The 23,392-nt window shown below is 41.5% G+C and overlaps 10 protein-coding genes across 10 annotated transcripts; 5 read left to right on the top strand and 5 right to left on the bottom strand.

Moving 5' to 3' along the window:
* Positions 1 to 742: 742 nt before the first annotated feature.
* Positions 743 to 1,171, top strand: ATC70_007305 (uncharacterized protein; the record flags this gene model as incomplete). Its single annotated transcript, XM_064826567.1, has 1 exon — positions 743 to 1,171. One exon carries the CDS (start codon positions 743 to 745, stop codon positions 1,169 to 1,171), a length of 429 nt encoding a protein of 142 aa, XP_064678427.1.
* Positions 1,172 to 1,282: 111 nt separating this feature from the next.
* On the top strand, positions 1,283 to 4,608 carry ATC70_007304 (uncharacterized protein; the record flags this gene model as incomplete). The annotated part of the gene is made up of 3 exons (XM_064826566.1): positions 1,283 to 2,191; positions 2,369 to 3,152; positions 3,221 to 4,608. The coding sequence occupies 3 exons, from the start codon at positions 1,283 to 1,285 to the stop codon at positions 4,606 to 4,608; spliced, it is 3,081 nt and encodes a 1,026-aa protein (XP_064678426.1).
* Positions 4,609 to 6,159: 1,551 nt separating this feature from the next.
* ATC70_007303 (uncharacterized protein) lies at positions 6,160 to 6,753 on the bottom strand (the record flags this gene model as incomplete). Its single annotated transcript, XM_064826565.1, has 3 exons — positions 6,160 to 6,534; positions 6,582 to 6,651; positions 6,719 to 6,753. The coding sequence occupies 3 exons, from the start codon at positions 6,751 to 6,753 to the stop codon at positions 6,160 to 6,162; spliced, it is 480 nt and encodes a 159-aa protein (XP_064678425.1).
* A 442-nt stretch (positions 6,754 to 7,195) lies between these two features.
* Positions 7,196 to 8,187, top strand: ATC70_007302 (uncharacterized protein; the record flags this gene model as incomplete). The annotated part of the gene is made up of 6 exons (XM_064826564.1): positions 7,196 to 7,307; positions 7,373 to 7,388; positions 7,453 to 7,583; positions 7,641 to 7,785; positions 7,850 to 7,950; positions 8,012 to 8,187. The coding sequence occupies 6 exons, from the start codon at positions 7,196 to 7,198 to the stop codon at positions 8,185 to 8,187; spliced, it is 681 nt and encodes a 226-aa protein (XP_064678424.1).
* A 124-nt stretch (positions 8,188 to 8,311) lies between these two features.
* On the bottom strand, positions 8,312 to 10,001 carry GRR1_3 (SCF ubiquitin ligase complex subunit; the record flags this gene model as incomplete). Its single annotated transcript, XM_064826563.1, has 6 exons — positions 8,312 to 8,551; positions 8,612 to 8,831; positions 8,906 to 9,469; positions 9,563 to 9,731; positions 9,799 to 9,910; positions 9,978 to 10,001. The coding sequence occupies 6 exons, from the start codon at positions 9,999 to 10,001 to the stop codon at positions 8,312 to 8,314; spliced, it is 1,329 nt and encodes a 442-aa protein (XP_064678423.1).
* Positions 10,002 to 10,831: 830 nt separating this feature from the next.
* On the top strand, positions 10,832 to 13,223 carry ATC70_007300 (TauD domain-containing protein; the record flags this gene model as incomplete). Its single annotated transcript, XM_064826562.1, has 7 exons — positions 10,832 to 10,973; positions 11,031 to 11,386; positions 11,452 to 11,566; positions 11,636 to 11,787; positions 11,846 to 12,014; positions 12,075 to 12,965; positions 13,024 to 13,223. The coding sequence occupies 7 exons, from the start codon at positions 10,832 to 10,834 to the stop codon at positions 13,221 to 13,223; spliced, it is 2,025 nt and encodes a 674-aa protein (XP_064678422.1).
* Positions 13,224 to 13,441: 218 nt separating this feature from the next.
* Positions 13,442 to 13,802, bottom strand: ATC70_007299 (uncharacterized protein; the record flags this gene model as incomplete). Its single annotated transcript, XM_064826561.1, has 3 exons — positions 13,442 to 13,492; positions 13,558 to 13,705; positions 13,771 to 13,802. The coding sequence occupies 3 exons, from the start codon at positions 13,800 to 13,802 to the stop codon at positions 13,442 to 13,444; spliced, it is 231 nt and encodes a 76-aa protein (XP_064678421.1).
* A 1,385-nt stretch (positions 13,803 to 15,187) lies between these two features.
* On the top strand, positions 15,188 to 15,886 carry ATC70_007298 (uncharacterized protein; the record flags this gene model as incomplete). The annotated part of the gene is made up of 2 exons (XM_064826560.1): positions 15,188 to 15,404; positions 15,468 to 15,886. The coding sequence occupies 2 exons, from the start codon at positions 15,188 to 15,190 to the stop codon at positions 15,884 to 15,886; spliced, it is 636 nt and encodes a 211-aa protein (XP_064678420.1).
* A 69-nt stretch (positions 15,887 to 15,955) lies between these two features.
* Positions 15,956 to 19,035, bottom strand: ATC70_007297 (uncharacterized protein; the record flags this gene model as incomplete). The annotated part of the gene is made up of 7 exons (XM_064826559.1): positions 15,956 to 16,146; positions 16,244 to 17,893; positions 17,977 to 18,073; positions 18,141 to 18,239; positions 18,311 to 18,390; positions 18,460 to 18,529; positions 18,595 to 19,035. 7 exons carry the CDS (start codon positions 19,033 to 19,035, stop codon positions 15,956 to 15,958), a joined length of 2,628 nt encoding a protein of 875 aa, XP_064678419.1.
* A 236-nt stretch (positions 19,036 to 19,271) lies between these two features.
* Positions 19,272 to 23,149, bottom strand: CDC7_1 (Cell division control protein 7; the record flags this gene model as incomplete). Its single annotated transcript, XM_064826558.1, has 8 exons — positions 19,272 to 21,932; positions 22,008 to 22,190; positions 22,257 to 22,438; positions 22,499 to 22,583; positions 22,644 to 22,676; positions 22,742 to 22,821; positions 22,880 to 22,904; positions 22,967 to 23,149. The coding sequence occupies 8 exons, from the start codon at positions 23,147 to 23,149 to the stop codon at positions 19,272 to 19,274; spliced, it is 3,432 nt and encodes a 1,143-aa protein (XP_064678418.1).
* Positions 23,150 to 23,392: the final 243 nt, after the last annotated feature.

Genomic DNA, 23,392 nt, shown 5'->3' with positions numbered 1-23,392 from the left:
CGCTAAATCCAATCAATCAGCCATCTGAGCAACCATCTTCAACACCAATTGTACAAGACTTTCCAAATGCCTCTCAATCTAAGGCCACAGCTGAAACTCTGGACTCCAATGTCATCGTAACAGCAGTTGTATGTCCCTTTTGTGGAATAGAAGGACACCAACGCCGATCTCATTATAATTGTGCCGAAAATCCTCTACGTACAGGTGCAATAGATTCTTTTTTGATGGCGCGAAATCCTGAAGCGCCTGAGGCTAACCGAAATGATTTGGGAGGCATGAATGCTTTGTGCTCAAAATGTGGAGTCTACATGTGGATTGATGAAAGAAAGCAAAGAACAAGAGCTTCTCCAACGTTTCAAATCTGCTGTCAAGATGGCCAGGCAATCTTGAAGCCAGTACACCATTTTCCAGAGCTTATTTTCAATCTTTTGAGTAGCAATGACGATGTTAGCAAAGAGTTCAAATCGAACATTAGAACGTACAATTCTGCTCTCAGCTTTACCTCCATGAATGCAACTTTAGATCAATCAGTTGCGAATAATCAAAATGGTGCCTACGCATTCCGTATTCACGGTAGCGTCTATCATCTCATGAGCTCTGCACTTATGCCAGCAAATGATACACGCCCAAAATTTGCTCCAATATATATATATTCGATGATGGGGAAAATGAGCTCCAAAACCGACTGAATGTTGCTGGAAACCCCAACGTTGAGAGAACCACTATGCGTCTCTTCCAAAATATGATGCACGAAGTCAATCCTTTTGTTGACTTATTTAAAACCATGGAGGAGCTATCAGTTGGGCAACCTGGAGGAATTCAAAATATACGAATGATATTTCGTTCAGAGGATTCTCCTGATCCAAGAAGGTACAATAGACCTAAAGTTCCAGAAATTGGTGTACTATTGTTTGATGGCGACGATGAATGCAGCAACGAACAGCCAAAAAATTGTGATATCGTCTTAAGATTGAAAGGCTCTGGTGATAACCTAACAAGGGTTAATGAATCTAATCAATTCTTTGATCCTCTTCAATACGTTTTGATGTTTCCATTTGGCGATCCTGGGTGGCACATCAAAGTGAAAGGCTTTGATCACGCTGAAACCGAAATCGACATTGCATCTGATAGCAATAATGATGATGAGGACAAAACCATCACCATCATGTAATACTACAGCTCAAGATTGATGGTACGACAAGGACAACAGCAAGGACTACCAAAAAATCAGCAAATTAGCCTGCATTCATTTGGAAGATTATTTCACCAATACTTCGTCGATATGTATGCTAAGATGGAACAACAGCGACTGAACTTTATTAGATTCAATCAAGATACCTTACGAGCTGCTGTTTATAGCGGCCTTCAAGATGCAATTCAGCTGAACGACCATGACATTAGTGCAATTGGAAAAAAGGTTATATTGCCTTCAACATTCACTGGTGGCCCAAGGTTCATGGCTCAACTATATCAAGACGCTATGAATTTGGTCAGAAGATTTGGCAAGCCAGATTTATACATTACGTTTACCTGCAACCCGGCGGCCTGGCCAGAAATAACCAGAGAATTGCTTGAACAACAAATCTCAACTGACAGACCAGATCTTTGTGCCAGAGTTTTTCATCTGAAGCTGAAGCTTTTCATTGAGGATGTTGTAAAAAAGTCTGTTCTGGGAAAAGTAATTGCATATGTTTACTCCATTGAATTTCAGAAACGGGGGCTACCTCATTGTCATATGCTGTTTATATTGCAAGACCAGGACAAGCCAACGACCACTGAACAAATCGATAGGAGGATTGTATCCGCAGAAATGCCTGATCCTGCTTCAAACCCACTTGCATATGAAACTGTGGCTAATAGCATGATTCACGGTCCATGCGGTCTGTTAGATCCGAATGCTCCCTGTATGGCGAACGGCGAATGTTCAAAAAATTACCCGTACCCATTCATGGACGAAACGACTATCAACCCAGAAGAGTCAAGCAAAATTATATACAGAAGACGATTGATGACTGATCGTACAATTTCCAGGCATAGTGGAAGAATTACTATTGATAATTGTTGCGTCGTGCCTCATAATTTCTATTTGGTCGCTAAATACAACGCACACATCAACATGGAGATTTGCAGCCAAGTCAACTCGGTCAAATATATATACAAATATGTATACAAGGGCCATGACAGAGCACAGGTATATATGGGTTCATCCTCTCAAGATGATCACCAGGATGAGATAAAAAAGTTTCTTGATGCAAGATATGTCTCGGCATCTGAAGCCTGTTGGAGAATCATGTCTTTCCCTATGCATAAGGAATATCCCTCTACAGAGCGCCTGTAAATCCATTTGGAGAACGAAAGTTCTGACCAGGCCTTGAGTCGTACACTTCCAAAAACAATCCTGACAGCTTGGTTCAAGTACAATATCAAAAATCCTGAAGACAACGAAGCTAAGCAAACTTTGTATCCGGACTTCTGTGAAAAGTACGTTTTTCATCAACAACAGAACCCAAGAGTTTGGAGACCTAGACGTTCAGGTTTTGGTAAAGCCATTGGCAGAGTCTATGCTGTATCTTCAAAAGATATTGAAAAGTATCATTTAAGAATTCTTTTGTATCGAATTCCAGGAGCAACATCCTTTACCTACATGCGAGCGTACAATAGCCGCGTCTATCCGTCTTATCAGGCTACTGCCAGAGCAATGGGTCTTCTTCAAGATGACAATGAATGGAATAATACCAGGTCAGAAGCAAGCATCACTATGTCACCTCAAAAAATACGGCAACTCTTCTGTATTCTGCTCTCCTTCTGCGATGTTTCTGATCCTTTTCAGCTATGGTTGAATCACAGATTGCATCTAGCCGAGGACTATTTGTATCGTAGGCAACAAAAGGCAAGAGCTCTGAATCAACCTGTTCCCACTGAAATAACAGATGAGATGTATGACCACTGCCTTCTTGATTTAAATCAAATTTTGGTTGCCAACCAATTTGATTTGAAAACTACGAATGGTTTCAAGGACATTTTCCCTACTGTTGATACCAGGGATAACTATGCTTACCCTGAGGACTCTACCCCGTTGGAAAGGATGCATGCCACTCTGCTAATTGAAGCCTTGGAAGCTCCTGACCCAAACTCATTGCCATTCAATCCAAGTCAATTGATAGCTTATAATGCCATTCAAAGTTGCGCGTTAGCCGACGAAAACTATGATGCTGCACAGTCCAAACTGTTTTTTTTATTGACGGGCCTGGTGGTACTGGGAAAACTTTCATCATCAATGCTTTGTTAGCTGCCGTCCGCAAACAAAATCAAATTGCAATTGCAGTTGCTTCAACAGGAACGGCGGCTCTGCTGCTGAAAGGAGGTCGAACTGCCCACACTACCTTTAAAATCCCCATCGACACCTCATCTACAACAATGTGTGATTTTACACCATCCTCTGAAATAGCTCAATTCATCAAGAGAGCCAGGCTGATTATATGGGATGAGTGTTCCATGATTCGAAAAGACTTAATTGAAACTGTAGACAGAACCTTCAAAGACATGATGAAAAACAGCTTACCTTGTGGTGGCCGCTTGATCGTTTTCGCTGGCGATTTTCGCCAAGTTCTCCCAATCGTCCCAGGTGCAAGTAGATCAGGCATTGTGTCTCAATGTATCAACCGCTGCTGCTTTTGGCCACAAGTTAGAAAATTCAAGCTGGAAACTAACATGCGAGTGCAGCAAGCACTTGAAGACAACAATCAGGATTTAGCCAACCAGCTACAACAGTTTTCTAGCTATTTACTACAAATTGGTGAACGAAAAGTTAGAACGGTGACATTACCTAGGGACATTATTCCTTCGGATTTTGTGCGTATCCCAGATGAAATGTATTTCAATTCTACCAACTTGCTGGATTTGCTAGCTGTTGTGTTTCCAAACATCAACAATAGCTCAACGATTGACCATTATTTTGCAAAACGTGTTATATTGACCCCAAAGAACCAAGATGTCTCAGTCATAAACAATCTGCTACTTGACAACTTGCCGGGAAGAAAGTTCACTTATTACAGCTATGATCAAGTCTGTGATCCTCAATTTCAAATTCAGGTGCCTCTTGAGCTTCTCAACTCCATAGAATCTGGTTCTCTGCCTCCACATGAATTGGTTTTGAGAGTTGGGTCTCCAATAATGATCTTGAGAAACTTAGATCCTTCAGCCGGATTATGCAATGGAACCAGGCTAATCGTAAAATCTTTGGGTGTTAGAATAATTGAAGCCACCATTGCCACAGGGCCAAAAGCAGGTGACGTTGTGTATATCCCAAGGATCAAGTTTATCACAGAAGCCAACCGAAGAATTCCCTTCGACTTCAGTTGCACCCAGTTTCCTGTGAGATTGGCCTTTGCCATGACTATAAACAAATCATCGCAGGGTCAAACATTATCTAACGTTGGATTATATCCTCCCTCTCACGTCTTCTCACATGGTCAGTTGTACGTCGCAATGTCAAGGATCAGTAAGCCATCATCGATAAGAATCATGGTTGATCCTGATATTTCTGTACTGGAAAACGTACCTGGCCACTATACACACAATATAGTATACTCTGAGGTCTTTCAATAAAGTTTTTATATATTTATATTTCAAATTACATCCATTTTTTATTGTCAGGCCGTTAGTCTCATCATTTCTCAACAGATATAAAGCTTTGTTTCATGGTGGAGTAAGCCTGCGGCAGCACGACGTTGTATACACCGCGAAGCGATGTTGTGCAACTAGTTTGTGTATAAAATGAACTGAAGATCCTGGAATTGAGTAAAAAAAAGAAGAGTATTTATACATTTGCAGCTAGCTTGTAGGATTAGTGATGTTAGAGAGCAATAGGTGCTGCTATTGCGATATCTGGCAAATGTTGTTGATGTTTGATTTAAAGTGGTAATCAATGCAAGAGCACTGGCCATAAGGGTCGATTTGAGTAACCTTGATGGGCTTGGGTGAGCTATCGTCATAGCATGATTTAATGTAACATTGATGGTTTAATGTCTAGTGTGATGTTTGTTATTGAGGTATGGAGCCCTTTATCTGGGATATTGTGCAACTATGGCAGCAGGGCATAGTTGTCATATTTGAATATGCTTGTTATTGATTTGATTTCATTTGGATAAAGATAACTTCTCTTATTACGACCATCATGGGTGTGATTGAATACACTGTGATCAGGAGTGATTCATTCACACGATGTGCGATATAAGCGTGTATCTTTACTTTAGTATGTTTAAATGGTTGTTGATGTACATTTGAGCGCTTTTATTAATAGATCCAAATAGCATGCATTTGAATGAGTGCTATTTGGTGAATTTCGGTTTTCAATCAAGTTGCGTTTGGGTGGCTATTTAATTACAACAGGTATTGAACATGAGTGAAAATATCTGTCATTACTCTTACTATACTTTTATTACAATAAATCCATCCCCACTTAATCTAATACTACTTGTCCAATAATACTTACATATATTATATAGTAAGTGTTGCCCAAGATTAAGGACCTACAAATAGTAACACCACCTTGTCCATCAATAGTATATCTGTCTTCTACCCTACAAGATCATCATTGCACTGCTCATTACAAGAGGCTCTTTGCTTTCGTTATAGATACAGTCGACAACTGATTAGTACCATCGACTTAGTATCACGGATTCATCAATAATATATGTAAATATTATTAAAGTAGTATTAGAATTAAGTGGTGATGGATTTATTGTAATAAGAGTATTGGAAGAAGTAAAAATAGATATTTTCACTGACGTTTAATACCTGTCAAAAGGAAGGCTATTTACGGTAGTTCTTCAAACTTGTGGTAGGTTTGTTTTTGTAGATCGGGATGGTACAAGCGTGGTTTAGTGTAGATTGGGTCATGGTTGAACGTATCAATGCGAAAATGTATTTTGTTTGTGATGCTTGGCGCTTCATCATCTTTTCTGAACAGGCCTTTGTATTGATTCAGTACTACCGCGTGAACCTTGCTTGTTTGTTGATCGGTCAGATGAACTAGTAAGGTGCTAGTAGACACAGTGGTATTGTAATCCACATTTACAGTTCTGAGGTCAATATGGCAGGTGATGACTTTGTTTAGCGTGTGAATGGCTACTTTTCTTTTCATCATCATGTCCCATCCTACGGCATGATCATGTCGCGAGTTAGACCTTTGATAATGTGAAACTTGACAGGTACACCAAAAATTATGAGAGTAGTGGTACCGATGGTGCTTGTGATCTTGTTGCTGACGCCTGAGTACGATATGACGGTATTTGTGTCAATTGTGAGCTGTAATCGTTCACATGTACTTTCATTGATGGCTGTAATAATGGCTGAACCAGTGTCCCATAACGCCTGAATCACATGTGAGTTGATGCTTATGTTGGTTGTTGGCGTGAATGATGCGGGTGCTGCTAACGTGTGAACTGGTCTCGCCTTGATAGTGTCGATGGTAATGATGTCTCCCTCGTCTGTGGTAGAAGATGTTGCGTTTGTGTCGGCAATGGACACATTCTGATGTGGTTGTTGGTGTTGTGAGCACTGGTAATTGCAATGTATACCGCCACAGGCTGTCCCTCTTTGTTGTATAACTGGGGAAGGTCATCATCAGGTCTTGGCAGCTTGGAAGGTCTAGAATAGCGATGCTGTTTAAAAGATTTTTTTTAGCGTTTTGCTTTTGTTTGTGCATGCAATCTACTTCCATAGGGTCATCAGGTACTTGGGCTTTGACATCCTGCCTTGTTTCCGGTTTTTATTGATAGTGCACCTAGCACCTAGCACCTAGCATTATGTTGTATTCTCGCTTGTCTTGTATAGCCCTTGTCTACCATATTTTTGCGCCAAGAAACATATAAGGAGGTGGTGTGAGCGGATTGAAGGCCTCCCACTTATTTTTTTTTTCAATGATGAACTTAGCTAAGCATATGCATCATATTGACAACTAACCAATTGTAAATTTTGCTTTTTCGTGAAAATGTATAACTATCTTGTGATGAAAAGTATTAGATTTGTGTGACAAGATCTCACGGAGAAATGCATAAAACCAAGACGTCTACGACTCGATCCATATATGCGAAAATGGACTTTCTTGATCCCAAACTGTGGTACCCCGCGTAATGTTGACACGACAAATTTCTAGCCCGCGTCGATTTTTTTTTTAAAAAAAAGTAGGAGAATGGGCGTCGCACCTTTTCACTTGTTTCTTTGGTACAAAGTCATGTCAAATATGGATCTAAATTCATCTATCACTCTAGAAGGTTCATCTTCGTTGGTTGTAAAGTTCTTTGGTAGGTGTATATCAAGCTGTCTTTTGTGCATATCATCTCACGCGAGACCCGCTTTTTGTCTGAAGAGTGTAGTTTGAATAGGTGAGTAGAAAAATGATTAAATAGTGGCAATAACGACAATGAACGAACCATCCACTGCATCTAGTATTCTCTATCAGCGAGGCCTGTACCCTATAGATGATTTTAGCATGACGACACGATATGGTATGAAGGTGCTGATTTCAACCAATCCTGAACTTACAGCCTACATCAGCAGCATCATCCGACAATTACAAGGTACATATCGCCTAGTATACTATTCTACATGTGATGTTTACAAGGCTGCAAATACAGAATGGCTAAAATCAAGTACGATCAGCAAGCTTGTTATTGTAATCAAATCAAGAGAGACATTGGAGGTACTGGAGAGATGGAATTTCAATATCGAAGTCAATGGTGAGAATGGCCTCCCTATGGCAGAAAATATACCTCCTGATCAGTAAGTGCTGGCCTTTTCTAGTATTGCTCAATTTGATGCTCATGTACCCAATACTTTTACACAGGGCTAAAATTATACAACAAAACACAATCAAACAGATCCGATCCATTTTACGACAAATTACAGCAAGTGTGTCATTTCTACCAGAACTAGAGGGAGATGACTGTAAGATCCAAACTCAATGGTGCATGAGCAATTTGTATGTAACGAGCTTTTCTTTCTATAGGCACATTCAATGTCTTGGTTTATGCCAACAAGGATGTAGTGGTGCCTGTACAATGGGGAGACAGTGGACCAGAACTCATTGAAGGCGGGGGTGAACATGTTCGCTTGCATTCTCTGAACACTCTCGTACATAAGGTGGATTCATTTGTTGCATACAAAATGGATAGTGATTTATAAAAAAAAAAAAAAAAAAAAAAAAAGAGACAAAAAGACAAAGGGGTTGTTACATTACACTATACGGCATATATACTGTGTATCACTATTATTAAAGAAATTGGTTCCTTTCTAATCTTTTCAAGTCTTATCCTTCTTGGCCAAAATCTGATGTAAAAGTAACATGCTGTTTGATATCGACATCATTCACTGTGGGGCGAGAGCTCTGAACTGCCTTCAAGAAATCTTGGATTGTTAATTCTGGTTCTAACAATTGATCTCCTTCGATATTCATCCAGCTCATCACTTGAGCAGCAGGATCACCTGGAGAACATGGGGTGAAATATTGACTCATTGTTCCTGGATTCAATCGAGATGGTGCAGTAACCTTGAACATGCAAAGGTATTAGTCATTTTAGTGTCATTGTCAAGGCATGTAAACACGTACAGATTTGAAGTGAGTTGCGCTTTGGACCTTTCGAATAGGCTGCATAAGCGCATCTCTGACTAATACAGCAATATCCGAACCAGAGTATCCATCTGTCATGTCAGCCAGTTGTTTGAATTCTTGTTGTGAAAGTGTGCAAGGTGTATTGCCCACATTCAGTGCAAACAAGTTGGCACGAGCATTTGCATCAGGAAGAGGGATATAAATACGTCTTTCGAATCTAGAGTTGATTTTTGTCAGACATTTTACATGAAAACTCACTGGGGAAAAAAAAAAAAAAAAAAAAAAGTGTACCTTCTTCTGATGGCAGAATCAAGCTGCCAAGGTATATTTGTAGCACCAAGCACCAAAACGCCGTCCATATCATTACCTACACCATTCATTTGCACCAAAAACTCTGTCTTGATACGGCGAGAAGCTTCTGATTCACCTTCACCTCTCGAGCCACATAGAGAATCCACCTCATCAATAAACACAATGGCAGGCTTGCTTTCTCTTGCCATTTGAAACAGTTGTTTAACCAATCTTTCACTCTCACCAAGCCATTTCGAGACGAGATCCGAAGATGACACAGAAAAGAAGGTGGCATTGGATTCTGTAGCAACTGCTTTTGCGAGATATGATTTACCGGTACCAGGAGGTCCATAGAGCAAAATACCACGCCAAGGTTTGCGTTGCCCTGTGAAAAGATGGGGGAATTTGATGGGTAAAATCACAGCTTCTTTCAAGGCTTCCTTTGCCAACTCCAAACCAGCAACGTCGTTCCAGCTCACATTTGGTTTTTCAGTCAAGATAGCACCGGACAAATTGGCTCTCATCTTTTTCATATCAGCATCATCCTCTTCATCAGATCCTCCACTAAACGCAATAAATAAATAAATAAAAAAAAAAAAGGATCAGCATGTGTGGGGCTCTGTAATTTGCTTGGGCTGCATTTGGTTGCTATTTTACACTTTTTTCGTTTTTCCAGCAGTGGCACCGTTCTTGGTGGGGCTGTTGCTCGTACTCTGCTTACTATTCTCTTCTTGGGTATTCAAAAAGGTCTTGAGAGTTTCAGCTCTGTCCAAGTATTCCACAAGCTTTTCGCGAATACGCTCCTTTAGTCTATCGTTTTTCTCATCTAAACAGAGCAAAAAATTTGGGATAAATATCAACTCTTTCCACATCATATAGCCAAGCATACGTACATCGAATAGCTGTCATGAAATACTCCAGGCAGTTCTGATACAAGTTGTAGGCGTCTTTATAGTTTTCATTGCGGTCCTCCTCGGTAGCCTTTTTAGCTATATCGATAGCTCTCTGTTCGAAATGTATTCAGGTGAACAAACTAGCATATGGAACATGATGGCTTGATGTGTATAGTTACCGAGAGAAAATCTGTATTGGACATGCTTTTTTGTCGTTTATTGCAAACAAAACAAAAGAAGAAGAAGAAGAAAATGCAAAAAAAAAGAAAGAGAGAAACGTACGATGGCCCTTAAAATTCGAAAAAGAAAGAGGTGTGTTTTTCCATTTGCTCAACTTGGGGGCAGCAGATTTTGCTTGTGGACTCTTGCAAGTTGGGAGTTGCAGCAGAACACCCAAGAGTCACACAAAAAAGGGAGATTGCTTCCCTCGTTTGATGTGCGTTTTCCTTGATCATGTATGACATGACGTATAGACACTCTGGAGGTTGTATACATGGGCATCTTGATCCATTTCACATGGCTTACATTGATGCGATCCGGCGGTTAGCAGTAGCATAGTATAGAGATCAGATTTGGATATCGAAGATCTAAGCTTTGGTAGATATTTGCAGGATAACTACTACAAAAGCAAGTGAATGCAATCGAAGCGTATTCAAATGTAAAAGCTTGCTCAGGCTGTGCATGTTCTCAAGGAATTTCTTTGTCCCGTCATTGCCGTTATACAATTTTGATCAAGGGCTATTCACTTGAAATTGCTGCATGATTTACATGAATATCTATGGTGATCCAAATCAGCTTTATCAAGCAAGACGCTGTCTTGGGTATGCCTTGAAGATACTTTTGCTTGGTGTATAGACCAAATATCTCATGCGAGTACATGGTGATAATGCTATAGACACCATTGGAAAGCTACACAGTTACTCACAGGTAAATTGAGTTCCAATCAACATTTGGGTTATTTGAAGAAGAAAAAAAAAAAAAAAAAAAAAAAAAAGCGCATCACATAACCTTTCTCTCTTCTTTTTGAAACGATATGTCAGATAATAAAAATTTGGCTACATCGCCACCTGCAACGGGCGAAAACCCTGAACAGAAAAAGAGCTTTATGCAAAGGTATGGTGGCTCCATTGTGCAAATGATCTTTTTTTGGCTTGTCATGAAGACTGTTACAGGAGGTTTGTGCTTTTTGCTGATGTTTGAATAACGTGAAGTCTAATATAATTTGCGCAAAGGGTTTAATAAACCTTCAACTGAGATTGGCAACAACAATGCACCTGCCTCTGAGAATGGAGAACCTGTCATTGCCAAACCAACCTTTGTGCCTGGCTCAGTAACACTTCGCGATTATACTCATGGCGTTCCAAACAATGTATTCTATTATCCTCATCCCGAGATCCCTCTTACCGATTTGCCAGAGACTTTTGTACCTCTTTGGCAATTAGGCACACCTTTAGAGGTCTCTGTATTTGTCAGCGAGGACGAGTATTTCAACAATTATGAAGCAACCCCTGACTTCACCACCTCTGATATTCATTATGGCCAACAGTTTGAAGCAAGAGAACACCGTATTGATATTCCTACCACAAAGGTAAGTTGTTGCAAGAGTGTATTGAATAGTGGGAACCACAACGCATTCTAACAGCGTTCTTGTAGAGTATGCAACATAACGGAACTGTCTATGCTCATGTATTTATCACTCAAAATGGCATGCCCATCAACCCAAATGACGAATCCTTCAATCCTGATTCCACAGTCTACTACAGACATGGTAACACATCATTAAAGTCTTTCCATACACCAGTAGATCAAACTCATCTCACATCTTTTTGAAATACAGTTTTGACCAAATTTTATCCTGCCAAGACCATTGTCAAGCAAAAGAATCTTTTAAAGAAGGAATCCGAAGAGGAGGAAGAGGCAGAGGAGCAAGAAAAGGCAGAGGAGACTGCAGCCATCGAGAATGAGAAGGAGGATAAGCAAGCTGACCAAGTAAGCTGATGATCTCACTGGGTGTTTTCAGCACATATCTGATATTAGCAACACATAGGAAGCTACTCCTGTAGCAGGTATTGTTGGCCTTGGTGCTGGTCTTTTGGGAAACTTGACTCGTCGTGCTCCCTTGGTTGCTTACTGGCAGCAAAATGTCACATTTGCTCTGCTCAGTGACAAGAAGAATGTGCTTCCAAAGAGTGGCTTGCAACCTCCAGTTCTCAAATGTAAGTCGATTGGATCTGTTGTTTGCGCAATTGCCACTAACTAACTCCTACGCTCTCTAGACGTACAATTCGATCATGGACTCGCTCGCAGCCCTTCAGGAAAACAAGGCTTTTACAGACCCATCTTGTTTCCCAATGATTTTTGGGCTTTGCAGCAGAACGCATTTGCAGTCAACGAAACAGTCGATACATTACCATTGAACATTCGTATTGAACCCATCTCCATGTGGAAGTTCAACATTTTTGCCTCGCTCGACGATTCCATGAAGCAACAAGCCAACAGTCCTTTGGGTGGCATGAGTTCAGGCGACATGGATGAGATCAAGCGCATGTTTTTGGAAACCAATCCAGTGCTTTTGGGCACTACCATTGCTGTCAGCTGTCTTCACTCTTTGTTTGAGATGCTCGCTTTCAAGAATGATATTGCTTTTTGGAAGAAGAAGCAAAATAGTGCTGGTATCTCTGTGCGTACATTGATTGTCAACATCTTTTTCCAAATCGTCATCTTCTTGTATTTGCTGGATAACAACCAAGAGACTTCATGGATGGTCTTGATCAGTCAGGGCTTTGGTCTGGTGATTGAACTATGGAAAGTATTCAAAGCACTCAAATACGAGCTTGTGTGGACGCCTGGATCTCTTTTGCCCTCATTGGGACACCAAGAGGCAGATCAAACTGAAGAGGAAGACGACACAGCCAAGTATGATGCTATTGCATTCAAGTACCTCAAGTGGCTCTCCTATCCCTTATTGGCAGGCTACGCCATTTACTCTTTGTATTATGATGAGCACAAGAGTTGGTATTCTTATGTTCTCAAGACATTGGTGGAGTTTGTCTACATGTTTGGCTTCATTACCATGTTGCCCCAATTGTACATTAATTACAGACTCAAGAGTGTTGCTCACATGCCCTGGAAGACCTTGATGTACAAGTCGTTGAACACGTTCATTGGTAAGTTTGACAGCTACTAGAAGCATGATACGCATAAAAATATTCACATTTTTTGTAGATGATTTGTTTGCCTTTGTCATCAAAATGCCCACTTTGCACCGTCTTGCTTGTCTCCGTGATGATTTCGTCTTTTTTGTGTATCTCTATCAAAGACATGCCTACAAGGTGGATCATACTCGCGCCAATGAATATGGACAAGTTGGTGAAGAAGCGACCGAAGAGGACAAAAAGAACAAGGAGACCAAGAAGGATAAATAAATATCTTTTTTTTTTTTTTTTTTTTTTTTTTTTTTTTTTGTTTTTTATTATTTTCAAAATGTTGCTTTCATATCCATGTCGAGTGTTATGGTGTGTATGTGTGTGTGTGTGTGTGTGTGTGTGTGTGTGTGTTTGGTGTTTGGTGTTTAGTGTGGTGGGTGTATGATCCAAGCTGAAAAATAGACTGCGTGTTTGTCACTCCATGTATGCTACAAAATCTAAATACGTTCAAGAGCTTCCATAATGGAGATGCTGTTGCCACGAATAACCTACAACAGAAAAGGAAAAAAGTCAAGATTGACACTTTATGGATGTATATTAGGAATAACCTTACCACCATGCCAATGTTGTGTTTTTCAGTAGCACTGATTTCTTCGACAGTTTCATCCAAGACAATATTCATAAAGGGATCAAATCCACGAAGAACACCAGTAACCTTGCGATTGCCGTTCAGCTGAAGTGAGAGACGCTTGTCCATGTATCTGTAATCAACATACTGTTTAGTCTATTTCTTCTGTTACGAGAGAGGGGAAGGTGCTATTCTTACTTTTTCAATTCTGGTGTAGTAGTCTTTCCCATGCTGTCTATGTATCTGAAAAGTATAAACGCGTTTGTGAGTTGGTTTCTTTTCACTTGATGATTTACAATCAAAAATTACTTTTTCTTTTGCAAAAAGGAATCCAAGAGGAAAAAGAAGAACAAAAGTTTTTTTTTTCTTTCTCAGGTCTTTTTTCTGATATAAAGTTGTTGGACTACCATCACCACTACGGTGAAATAGCATTGCTCTCTTTTGTGATTGATATGAACGGAGAAGAACGTGATGTGCTATTGTCTACAAAATATATAACTTGAGCATTCGTATCTGGAAGCATACTGCTCATGATAGCCCATGTCAATCACATGGATGTTAATTTTAACTGCATATAAATGTCGTTGATCTAGAGCGGTAAATGAGGTCATTAGAGCCATACAAGCATCGACAGAGTGCTTGCCATAGAAAAACTGTATCTTCTTATCACGTCAAGCAAGGCTTACGGCATATAGCAATGACATTGCTATACAACATGTCGATGATGATGATGGTGATGATGATGAAATCCTTTACAACACCGACATCAAAAAGTTCAATTGGGAACAGGTTCAGATGGCCTGCGACTTGATAAATTCTTTTTAACCCCTACACTTTACATTATGGCCAAAGCGAACAAGTTTTATACTTTTGTGATCATGTGCACTGGCATGGCTGTTGGAAGCACTGCTGTCAACAAGGTAAATTTCCCGTTAAATAAAAGCATGTTAAAATGCAGTGTATTGAATCCTCTTGCTTTTATTTCTTTAGATCATGAAGCCAGATATGGTGAGTATCCCTAAGGAACAATGCCATGTTACTTGATTCACTCAGCATATACCATAGTCTATTCCCAAGGTTGAGCTTCCCAAAAAGACAGAATAAATCACTCATATCCCATCCTGCCGATTAACAACATAACAATCAAAGCGTTTGTAGAGTTACAGCAACACCAAGGCTCTTTGTCAATGAAACGACATGTCAAGGATGAGGAGCAACTCTAAGTTTGGGAACGATAATCAAAGTGTGTTCATTTAAAAATAAAAATCGTATCAAATACTATATTGCAAACGCTTGGTTCAAACTAGTCTTTTTTTTTTTTTTTTTTTTTTTGACATGCCATACTTGTGTTGCAGTTACTTCGAGGTGCCGCGTCCACACAAGCTCTATAAACTAAACGTACGTCGAAGCTTTTGCATACAGATGAGCTGGATCTAGTGCTCAATTGAGTTTTGTTCTCTACCAAAAAGATATAGGCCGATTTTGTGATTGGGTTGTCCCATTCAGCGTAAACTTCGGTTCATCAAAAATTGATCTCGCAACAGTCAGTTGTTGCTCTTTTTGTCTTTTTTTTTTTTTTTTTTTTTTTTTTTTTTTTTCTCTTATTCAACAATTCATGTCTAGTGGAAATAAACGTATCAAGGGGATCAGTGTATCAAGACCATTCTATTATGGAAGCATTGCCTATCCTTTGAATGGAAAAAAGGCATCAGATGCAGATCATACTCACAAATGGACCGTGATGGTGAAAGGTCTTGATAATGAAGACCTTAGCTACTATATTAAAAAAGTAGTGTTCAAGCTACACGAAACATATCCTAATCCTCTACGAAGTAAGTGTCCCTTGCTTCTCAGACGCGTTGTCATGACACTCTCTCACACACACATACAAATAGGCATTGAACAACCACCATTTGAAGTATCAGAGACAGGTTGGGGAGAATTCGAAATCATGATCAAGATCCATTTCCAAAACGTTGTCAGCGAGAAACCCGTTGTTTTATATCATCATTTACGACTTCACCCTTACGAAGACGACGTGAATGGACAGCCATGGCCAAAAGACAAGCCCGTGATGAGCTTATTATACGACGAATTGGTTTTCAATGAGCCAACAGAATCCTTATACCAAGTCTTTGCAGACCACAATGCGTTGAATGCCAATTTACCAAACAAAAAGACCATCAAGGATCCCTCATTGCCGTTATTTAGCACACAGTTGGAGCAAGAAGAAAACGAGCGACTGGATAACGCATTGGATGAAATCAACTCTCAAATCGCAACATTACAGCAAAAGATATCATCACTCGACTGATGGATGAATACATCCGTGTACATGTATATATATATATATATATATATTTACAACAATAAAGCGTGCGCGCTAAACACTACTGTTCATGAAATTACTGGGAATGGAGGCAGCCATAGACCATGTTTGTCTATACTCGTCGTAAATGGCACCTACCCACCATGATTGTTGTGTGATATCGGCATCTAGAATGCCCATCAAATTATTTGCCCTGAAGGAGAGTTCGTCTGCATCTTTGGCATCGTAGTCATACTTGGCACGAGCTATAGAATACAAAGAGTTAATCCACTGTTATATATATATATATATATATATATATATGACAATTAATGAGACGTTTCTATTGAATAGTATGCTTACCCCAGAATTGAATGGGCCTTCCGTCTGTGTATTGCAGTGGTCTTGGTGGTATAGCAGTATACTGCTGGGTGGGTGGCGGTAAGATGCCGCCAGGCGACACACCGCCTAGATGAGAGTAGGACATGGATGGCGATGGCTGAGGTGTCGCTGCAAAATTAGTGGGAATTGTGATGGGAGGCGGCAATGTGCCTCTTTGTTGCACCATGGGAGAATGGAGAGGCTGCATCATGGGTGAGTGCATTGGCTGCATCATGGGCGAGTGCATTGGCTGCATCATGGGCGAGCTGATGGGCTGTATCATGGGAGATCTCTGTGGTTGCATGTGTGGGGATCGTTGTTGCTGCATTGGTGCTTGAGCCATGTTCTGTGGTGCGCCCATGTACTGCTGTTGCTGATACTGATGATGTCCCATGTAAGCGGGATTAGGCTGGGGAGCATATCCTGTATTCTGCTCTGGTAAACCCTGCTGCATCATATTAGGTGAAGGTTGTTGTTGCACTGCTGCTGCTGGTTGTGCATACATAGATGAAGGTGCGTTGCTGTTGTTATTGCTGCAGTGTTGTTGTTGAACATCTCTGTTGGTAATTTGTTGTGCTGGGGGACGAGGTGATTTTGGAGCAGCAACAGCAGCGACTGGATGAGAGAGTGGCTCTGGTGTAGAAGAGTGCAAAGAAGCAGCAGGGGAAGTGTCCATGACTTGCTGAAGCACATGATGATTAGAGTTTTTGTTGCTAGTAAATCTTCTAGAGGGAATAGATCCTGTATCAGGCTTATACTCGGATGGCTGTCGACGATATCTGGCCTCATCACTGACGACAGCATTTGGGTGATCTTCCGGTGTGGTTGAAGCATGCGTGCTGTTGCTACTGCTGCTGGATCCCTCAAACGATTTCAATAAAATGTCCAAAGAACCATTGTCTGCGTCTGCTTTAGCAGCTTTATATGTGTTGGTGTTGTTAGTTTCTCCTTTTCCTCCTCTAACTGAGGCATAGGGCGTACTTTGCTGCTGCTGTTGCTGCTGTTCCATTTCTCGCTGTTGACGAGCTATAGCCATTTCACTCGACACTTGTTCCATGAGAGACTTGTTGAGAGGCTTTCTCTTGATTTGGCCCCGAGTAGCAGTACTCCCCATATTGTTGCTGATATTGACACCACGGAATTGATTGTTATAAGGATCAGTCTTGGATTTGAAAGAAGAATCCATACTGGTATCATGTGTTGGCGTGGTGGAAACAACAGCAGAAACTGATGCTTCAACAGGCTTCTGTTGGATGGGGTCTGGTTGCTGCTGTTGCTGTTCTTGTCTTTGCTGATACTGTGGTTCCTGTCGTGGATGGCGATGTTGATGGGATGGAAGCTGCTGTTGTTCTTGATGTTGAGAACCAGTATCGTTTGGTTCGTGTTGCTCTTGTGGCCTTGCGTTATGAGTCACATTCTCAGGGATATCCTTCTCTTGCTGCTGCTGCTGAACATCTCGGTTTCTTTGCATTGGCTTGGGAGCTTGTTTCTGTTGTTGTATTGGTGGTAGTGCACCTTGTTGACGAGGTGGCTTTGATGGTGGTTTGGGCACGTTCTCAGTAGCAGAAGCTCTTTCGGCCTGGTGCTTCTTCTTTTGCTCTCTCATCAATTCGCCAACATATTCGTTTGTGGCTAAAAAAAAAAAAAAAAAAAAAAAAAAAATACTGTGAGATGAGCCGATCAATACGAGACACATAATGAACATTTGGCTTTACTTGGTATCTTGGAGCCTGTTGCATACAATGCTATACATCTCTCAATCTCTTGCTCGACATGGCACACTTCCAATTGCTTGCGAATATTCTCACAGCACTAATTAATGCAGTTAGATTTGATCAGCCCCAACGTGCCCACATGCTATATCATGACATCTTCCTACCTCATCTTGTACAAGCAGTGTCGCTGATGCTAGATTTGCGTATTCCCATACGTTGTTCTTTAAAAACTCGACACGGTCCTCTTCCATGGCTTCCAATACCTTTTTTTTTTTTTTTTATAACTTGGTGTGAGTGGTAAGCGACTCATGCAGTTTCAACTGAGCTACATTACCTCACAAGCTTCTCGCCATGTTGAATTCCATTCTTGAGCAACCTCATCCACTTTCACCACCATGGTCTTGTACTGATTTTCTACTCACAAAAAGGGCCGTTGTTTAACATGGTAGGCTTGACAGTCAGGGGATGGTCATGTCCACTTACTCAATGCTTCCATGGTAGGTGTTGATTGCCCTTTGGCTATGTCGTGTTCCTTTAAATACTTTGCTCTGATCTAAACACGGTCATGTCAACATCCGTTTTCTCTCGCGCAAAACGAGACAAGCAAAGCTCTCTTACTTTTAACAACTCGATGGTTTTTTCTTTTCGGTCTTGATACAGATCTTCCAGTGCAGTTGTCCACTTGGAAAGCAACTCTTTGTACTCTGTCAATTTGTTCTGGCATTCCGTAGCCACCTGATGCTTCAACCTGTCAGATAATTCCAAATGTGTGGTGGCTGTTTGCTTCAGCTCCATTGACACTGCACGGTATGCAGCCAAGACACCCTGTACGTTTTCGCCTTGATGGCTCTTCTCTTGATCTCTTGACAATGTCAGTAGTCTCTGTCCAAATTCATGTTCCATGGCAGATCGCTCAACATAGATGCTGTGGATCATTTCAAGATCTTGGTGTGTTGTTTGGATGTAGCTGAACAGTTTGTCCATGCCTGATTTGTCTTTGGACCAAAAATGATCGATAAACGCCACGGGTGTTTGTTCTTGTTGGATATTTGGAGGCATTATGTATATTTATATATATATGATTTAGTATGATAAAGAGAGAGAAAAAAAAAAAGAAGGAATGGAATTAGACAGTTGATTTCTTATATCAGATTACAAAATGAAAACAAGGCACCATATCAGGACAATTGTACCACGTACAATTAAGCAAACTACCTAATTTGGGCAATGAATAATAATGCATTTTTGGGACATTGGATTTTTTTTTTTTTTTAATGTATAGTGTGTTGACAAGGTTAAGAGTTAGGGTTGGCATTATTACTATTCGGTGCGTTATTGCCTTGCTGCTGCTGCTGTTGTTGTTGTTGCTGGAAGTTCATCATGTTGTTTCGTTGTTGAGCAGCTGCTGCTGCCGCTGCCTGTTGTTGTTGAAATTGTAAATTCATTTGAAATTGCTGTAATCCCTGTGCTTGTTGTCCCAAGAGCGTTGCTGCGGACACATTGGGTGTGCCATTACCAGGAGCTGCAACCGAAGTCAATCCAGGTGTACCTGATGTACCTGTAGCAGCCTGCTGCTGCTGTTGTTGTTGTTGAGCAGCAGCAGCAGCAGCGGCGGCTTGTAGTGCTGCCGTGTTGATGCGATTGGGACCAAGCCCTGCCATCATTGCTGATCTGTTCAAGTCTTGTACATTGCGCATCATACCGCCATTTTGACGCATGGCCTGAAGTGCGGCCAATTGCTGCTGGGTCAATGGGCCTCCTGCACCTTGTCCTGCTGCTACTCCACCTCGTCCTCTACCTCTCATGGCATTCAAATTTCTTTGCATCATCAACTGTTGAAGAATTTGCGCTTGTTGTGCATTGATCTGTGCATTAGGAGCAGGAGATCCTTGTTGCGGCACTTGTTGCGGCTGCTGTTGCGGTGTACCTTGCTGCTGTTGAGTAGGTATTTGATGTGCAGACAGTTGCGGTGTACGTCCAGCTTGGGCAGCAGCAGCAGCGCGTGCCTGTGCCTGTGCCTGTGCCTGTTGCAATGCTTGCTGTTGCGCTTGTTGTTGCGCTTGAAGCTGTGCTTGTTGCTGCTGCTGTTGATGGGCTTGAAGAATACCTTGCTGTAATTGTTGTAGTTGTCGAATTTGAACCTGTAGCTCTTCTGGTGATATACTTCTCTGTTGAGCAAGCTGAGCTAAATGATTACGACGTACCATCAACACGCCCATTTGCTGTTGATGATGAGGACTCATTTGTGCCAACAATTGTGATGCTGCTACACTAGCTTGTGATTGCGCAGTGTTGGGTACTTGTTGTTGTTGTTGTTGCTGCTGTTGCTGTTGCTGCATGCGTTGCTGAACAGGCGATTGCTGGTTGAATTGCTGCTGCTGTTGTACCTGTTGTTGTTGTTGTTGTTGTTGTTGTTGTTGCGCTTGCTGTTGAGCCTGCAATGCTTGTTGCTGTTGTTGTTGCTGTTGAGCGGCAGCGGCAGCAGCAGCAGCAGCAGCAGCTTGCTGTCTTTGTAGGTTTCCAGAATTGGCCAACTGACTGACCAGCTGCTGAGCAGTGGCAAGGGGTATAGCGCCAGTAGCAACCAATTGCTGAATTCTCTGTAACGAAGCCTGTGGTGTGATTTGTTGACTATTGCCTCCACTGAGAGCTTGCTGAAGAGCAGCTTGCTGTATAGCTGTCATGCCTTGAGGTTGTTGTTGCGGTGTGTTAACAACATTGGTAGGCAGCATGTTGTTGATTTGTGAAGTAGGTACGGATGCTTGAGCAGCTCGTTGTGGTAAAGCCAAGGATTGCATAGCAGCTTGTTGCTGTTGCTGCTGCTGCTGTTGCTGTAAGGCAGCCATGTGTTGTGCAGAAAGCTGAGCTTGTGCTTGAGTGGGTGTTTGTTGTTGCGATTTCATGCCACTGCCAGGTAATGCCAGTGATTGACGAGGTAAAGATGCAGATTGTTGTAACGGAGTTGCATGTGATATAGTGGGTGTGCTCAAATGAGATTGAGATGGAGTAGATGCTCGCGATTGAGCTTGTTGTTGTAGTTGTTGCATATGAGCTTGAGACTGGCTTTGAGCAAGAGCTTGTGCCTGGGCCTGTTGAGCAGCCTGTGCTTGAGCATGTGCTTGAGCTTGTGCCTGGGCCTGTGCTTGTGCTTGAGCTTGGGCTTGAGCCTGAGCAAGGGCTTGGACTTGAGCCTGCTGAGCAGCCTGTGCTTGTGCCTGTGCCTGTGCTTGTGCTTGTATTTGAGCTTGACTTAGAGCATTTTGCTGTTGAGTCTGTTGCTGCTGCTGTTGCTGAGCAGCTTGTTGTTGCTGAGCTTGTTGTTGCTGTTGTTGGGCTTGAGCCTGAGCAAGCAAAGCTCTTTGATGAGCAGGAAGCATGGCAGCCTTTGCTTGCATCGCACGATTTTGTTGGGCATGTAATTGTTGCAATTGAAAGTTGGTGGCAGCTTGCTGTTGCGCTTGCTGTTGCGTCTGCTGTTGCATGCTGGTAGGTATACGTGCAGTGGAAGGCGATGGCGGTACGGGCGCGATATTGGCATTAGAATTATCGCAAACAATTGTATTGAATTGACCGTAGGTTGATTTCAGAGAGAGCACATAGGTTTCCATCAAGAATTCAGGGCCAATATTGAAATCAATATTGCCTCCATTCACACTGGTATCGTATACAGTGCCCCAACGAAAGACACCATCATAATCACCATTATATACATAGATATTCACAATTGTATACACCTTCTTGTCGGCTTCAGATCGCTCAAATCGAATCGTTCGTACACACTTTCTACCGTCCGATAAAACAGGCACTTCACTGCTGACACTCTTTCTGCCCTTCCCCTTCTTGATATCGATCGCTGACAATGCTTCTGATCCTTGTTTGCTCTTTTTCGATCTCCAATCTTGTACAAATGATATTTTTCCAAAGCTTGGCTCAAAGGGAAATGTGCGTTTTGCTCTCTGTTGGTGCCCGCAAGATGTATTGTTAGCCATTGATAATCCCTTGCACTTACTCCACACATTTCTATCACTTACGGAATCCATCAATGTCATTAATTTGTTATTTTCTGCCTTCTTTGCTAATTTTTGCTCTCGCTCGACAGAATTGTATTTTGCTTTTCGTTTAGGTCGTCTATGCCCGGTGGTGAATTCCAACGCATTGCTGATACGAGTTACTTGAATTGTGGGATCGAGACACAGGGGTTCCTCTGTAGCAATCTACAATACAATTCGATAAGAGGAGCTCTTTTTTGATTTGTACATATTGCCAAAAGCCAGACTTACAAGGATTTGTGCCTCCACTTGCAAAGCAATGCTCTCTGTCCATGGAAATCCCCACTCTTCACTCAATAGATTGATATCCGTCCATATACTCTCTGCTGTTGGTTTCATCACAATGCGCTTCGTGATTGCTGTTGTTTCGGTGTTTTGTCCTCGATGATCGTGGATCTCGACAATCAAGCAGCCTAATCAGTACACTCGGTTAAAGAGCCTGTTCTTTTCGCAAGGTGTCTGTGCATTTATACCATCATAATATCGACACTGAGCTTCGTCAAACACATCCATGAGATCGCCTGGTAATCGTTTATCTTTGATGCAAGCCAGAAATTCCTGTAGGACATCTGTATAAGTACACGTTCCATTCGACATGGTGACTCATGATTTACAAACCTTGAATTGACTCTTGTACGAAAAGAAACCATCCTAACACAAGACATCAAAGAGTTGAAAAAAACGTCAACCGAGCCTCTTCAATTACTCATTTTTACCTCGTGCTCGAATTTGAAGTAGGTTGGATATAAATGAAGACAGAGGGATGGTGGATCTTTCTGGTGGCGTTTTAGCAACTCTGTAAGATGAATCGGTTAGTCGCTGGCGTCTATTTAGAGTTTATATCGTCCATTTACCCTTCTCATCTCGTGAAGGCGGAAACTTTTTTCATATACAAATAAGAGTTAGTTGAGTGCGATCAACAGGCATCTTTACGAATTTACTTTGTTTTGCGCTGATGCTTGGTTTGCTAATACGTTCTGGTGCCATCGCTGTGCTGCTAAGCTCGCTCTTTTCGCAAGAGAAGAGTTGGATAGATTGGAGCCTTGCTTTGAATGATGTTCTGCTAGTTGGGTTATCGAGTTTTGGTCTGCTTGAAGCTTTGCAAACACTTTGGCTGAAGCCATGTTGAGCTATATCTGTGAATGGTGTGTTATGATATGTATTGAAAGGTGTAAATATGAATAGTATCTATAGCCTAAATGGTATCTTGGTTCCCTTCAATTGGCGTTTCTGATATTTTACAAGTGTAAAGAAATTACACAAGTTGAGTGAAAAAGAGAAAAAAAAAAAGAGGCATGGTGTATAATAGCCATTAAAATGGAGGATGCGGATCAGCCATCACGTGATCTATTGTATGTGCCATTGTA

The sequence above is a fragment of the Mucor velutinosus genome (assembly GCF_035048745.1).
Source record: "Mucor velutinosus strain NIH1002 chromosome Unknown tig00001551, whole genome shotgun sequence".
In the NCBI taxonomy this organism is placed as follows: Eukaryota; Fungi; Mucoromycota; class Mucoromycetes; order Mucorales; family Mucoraceae; genus Mucor; species Mucor velutinosus.
The sequence above is the reverse complement of the archived record's forward strand: the minus strand, read 5'-3'. Positions and strand labels throughout refer to the sequence as shown.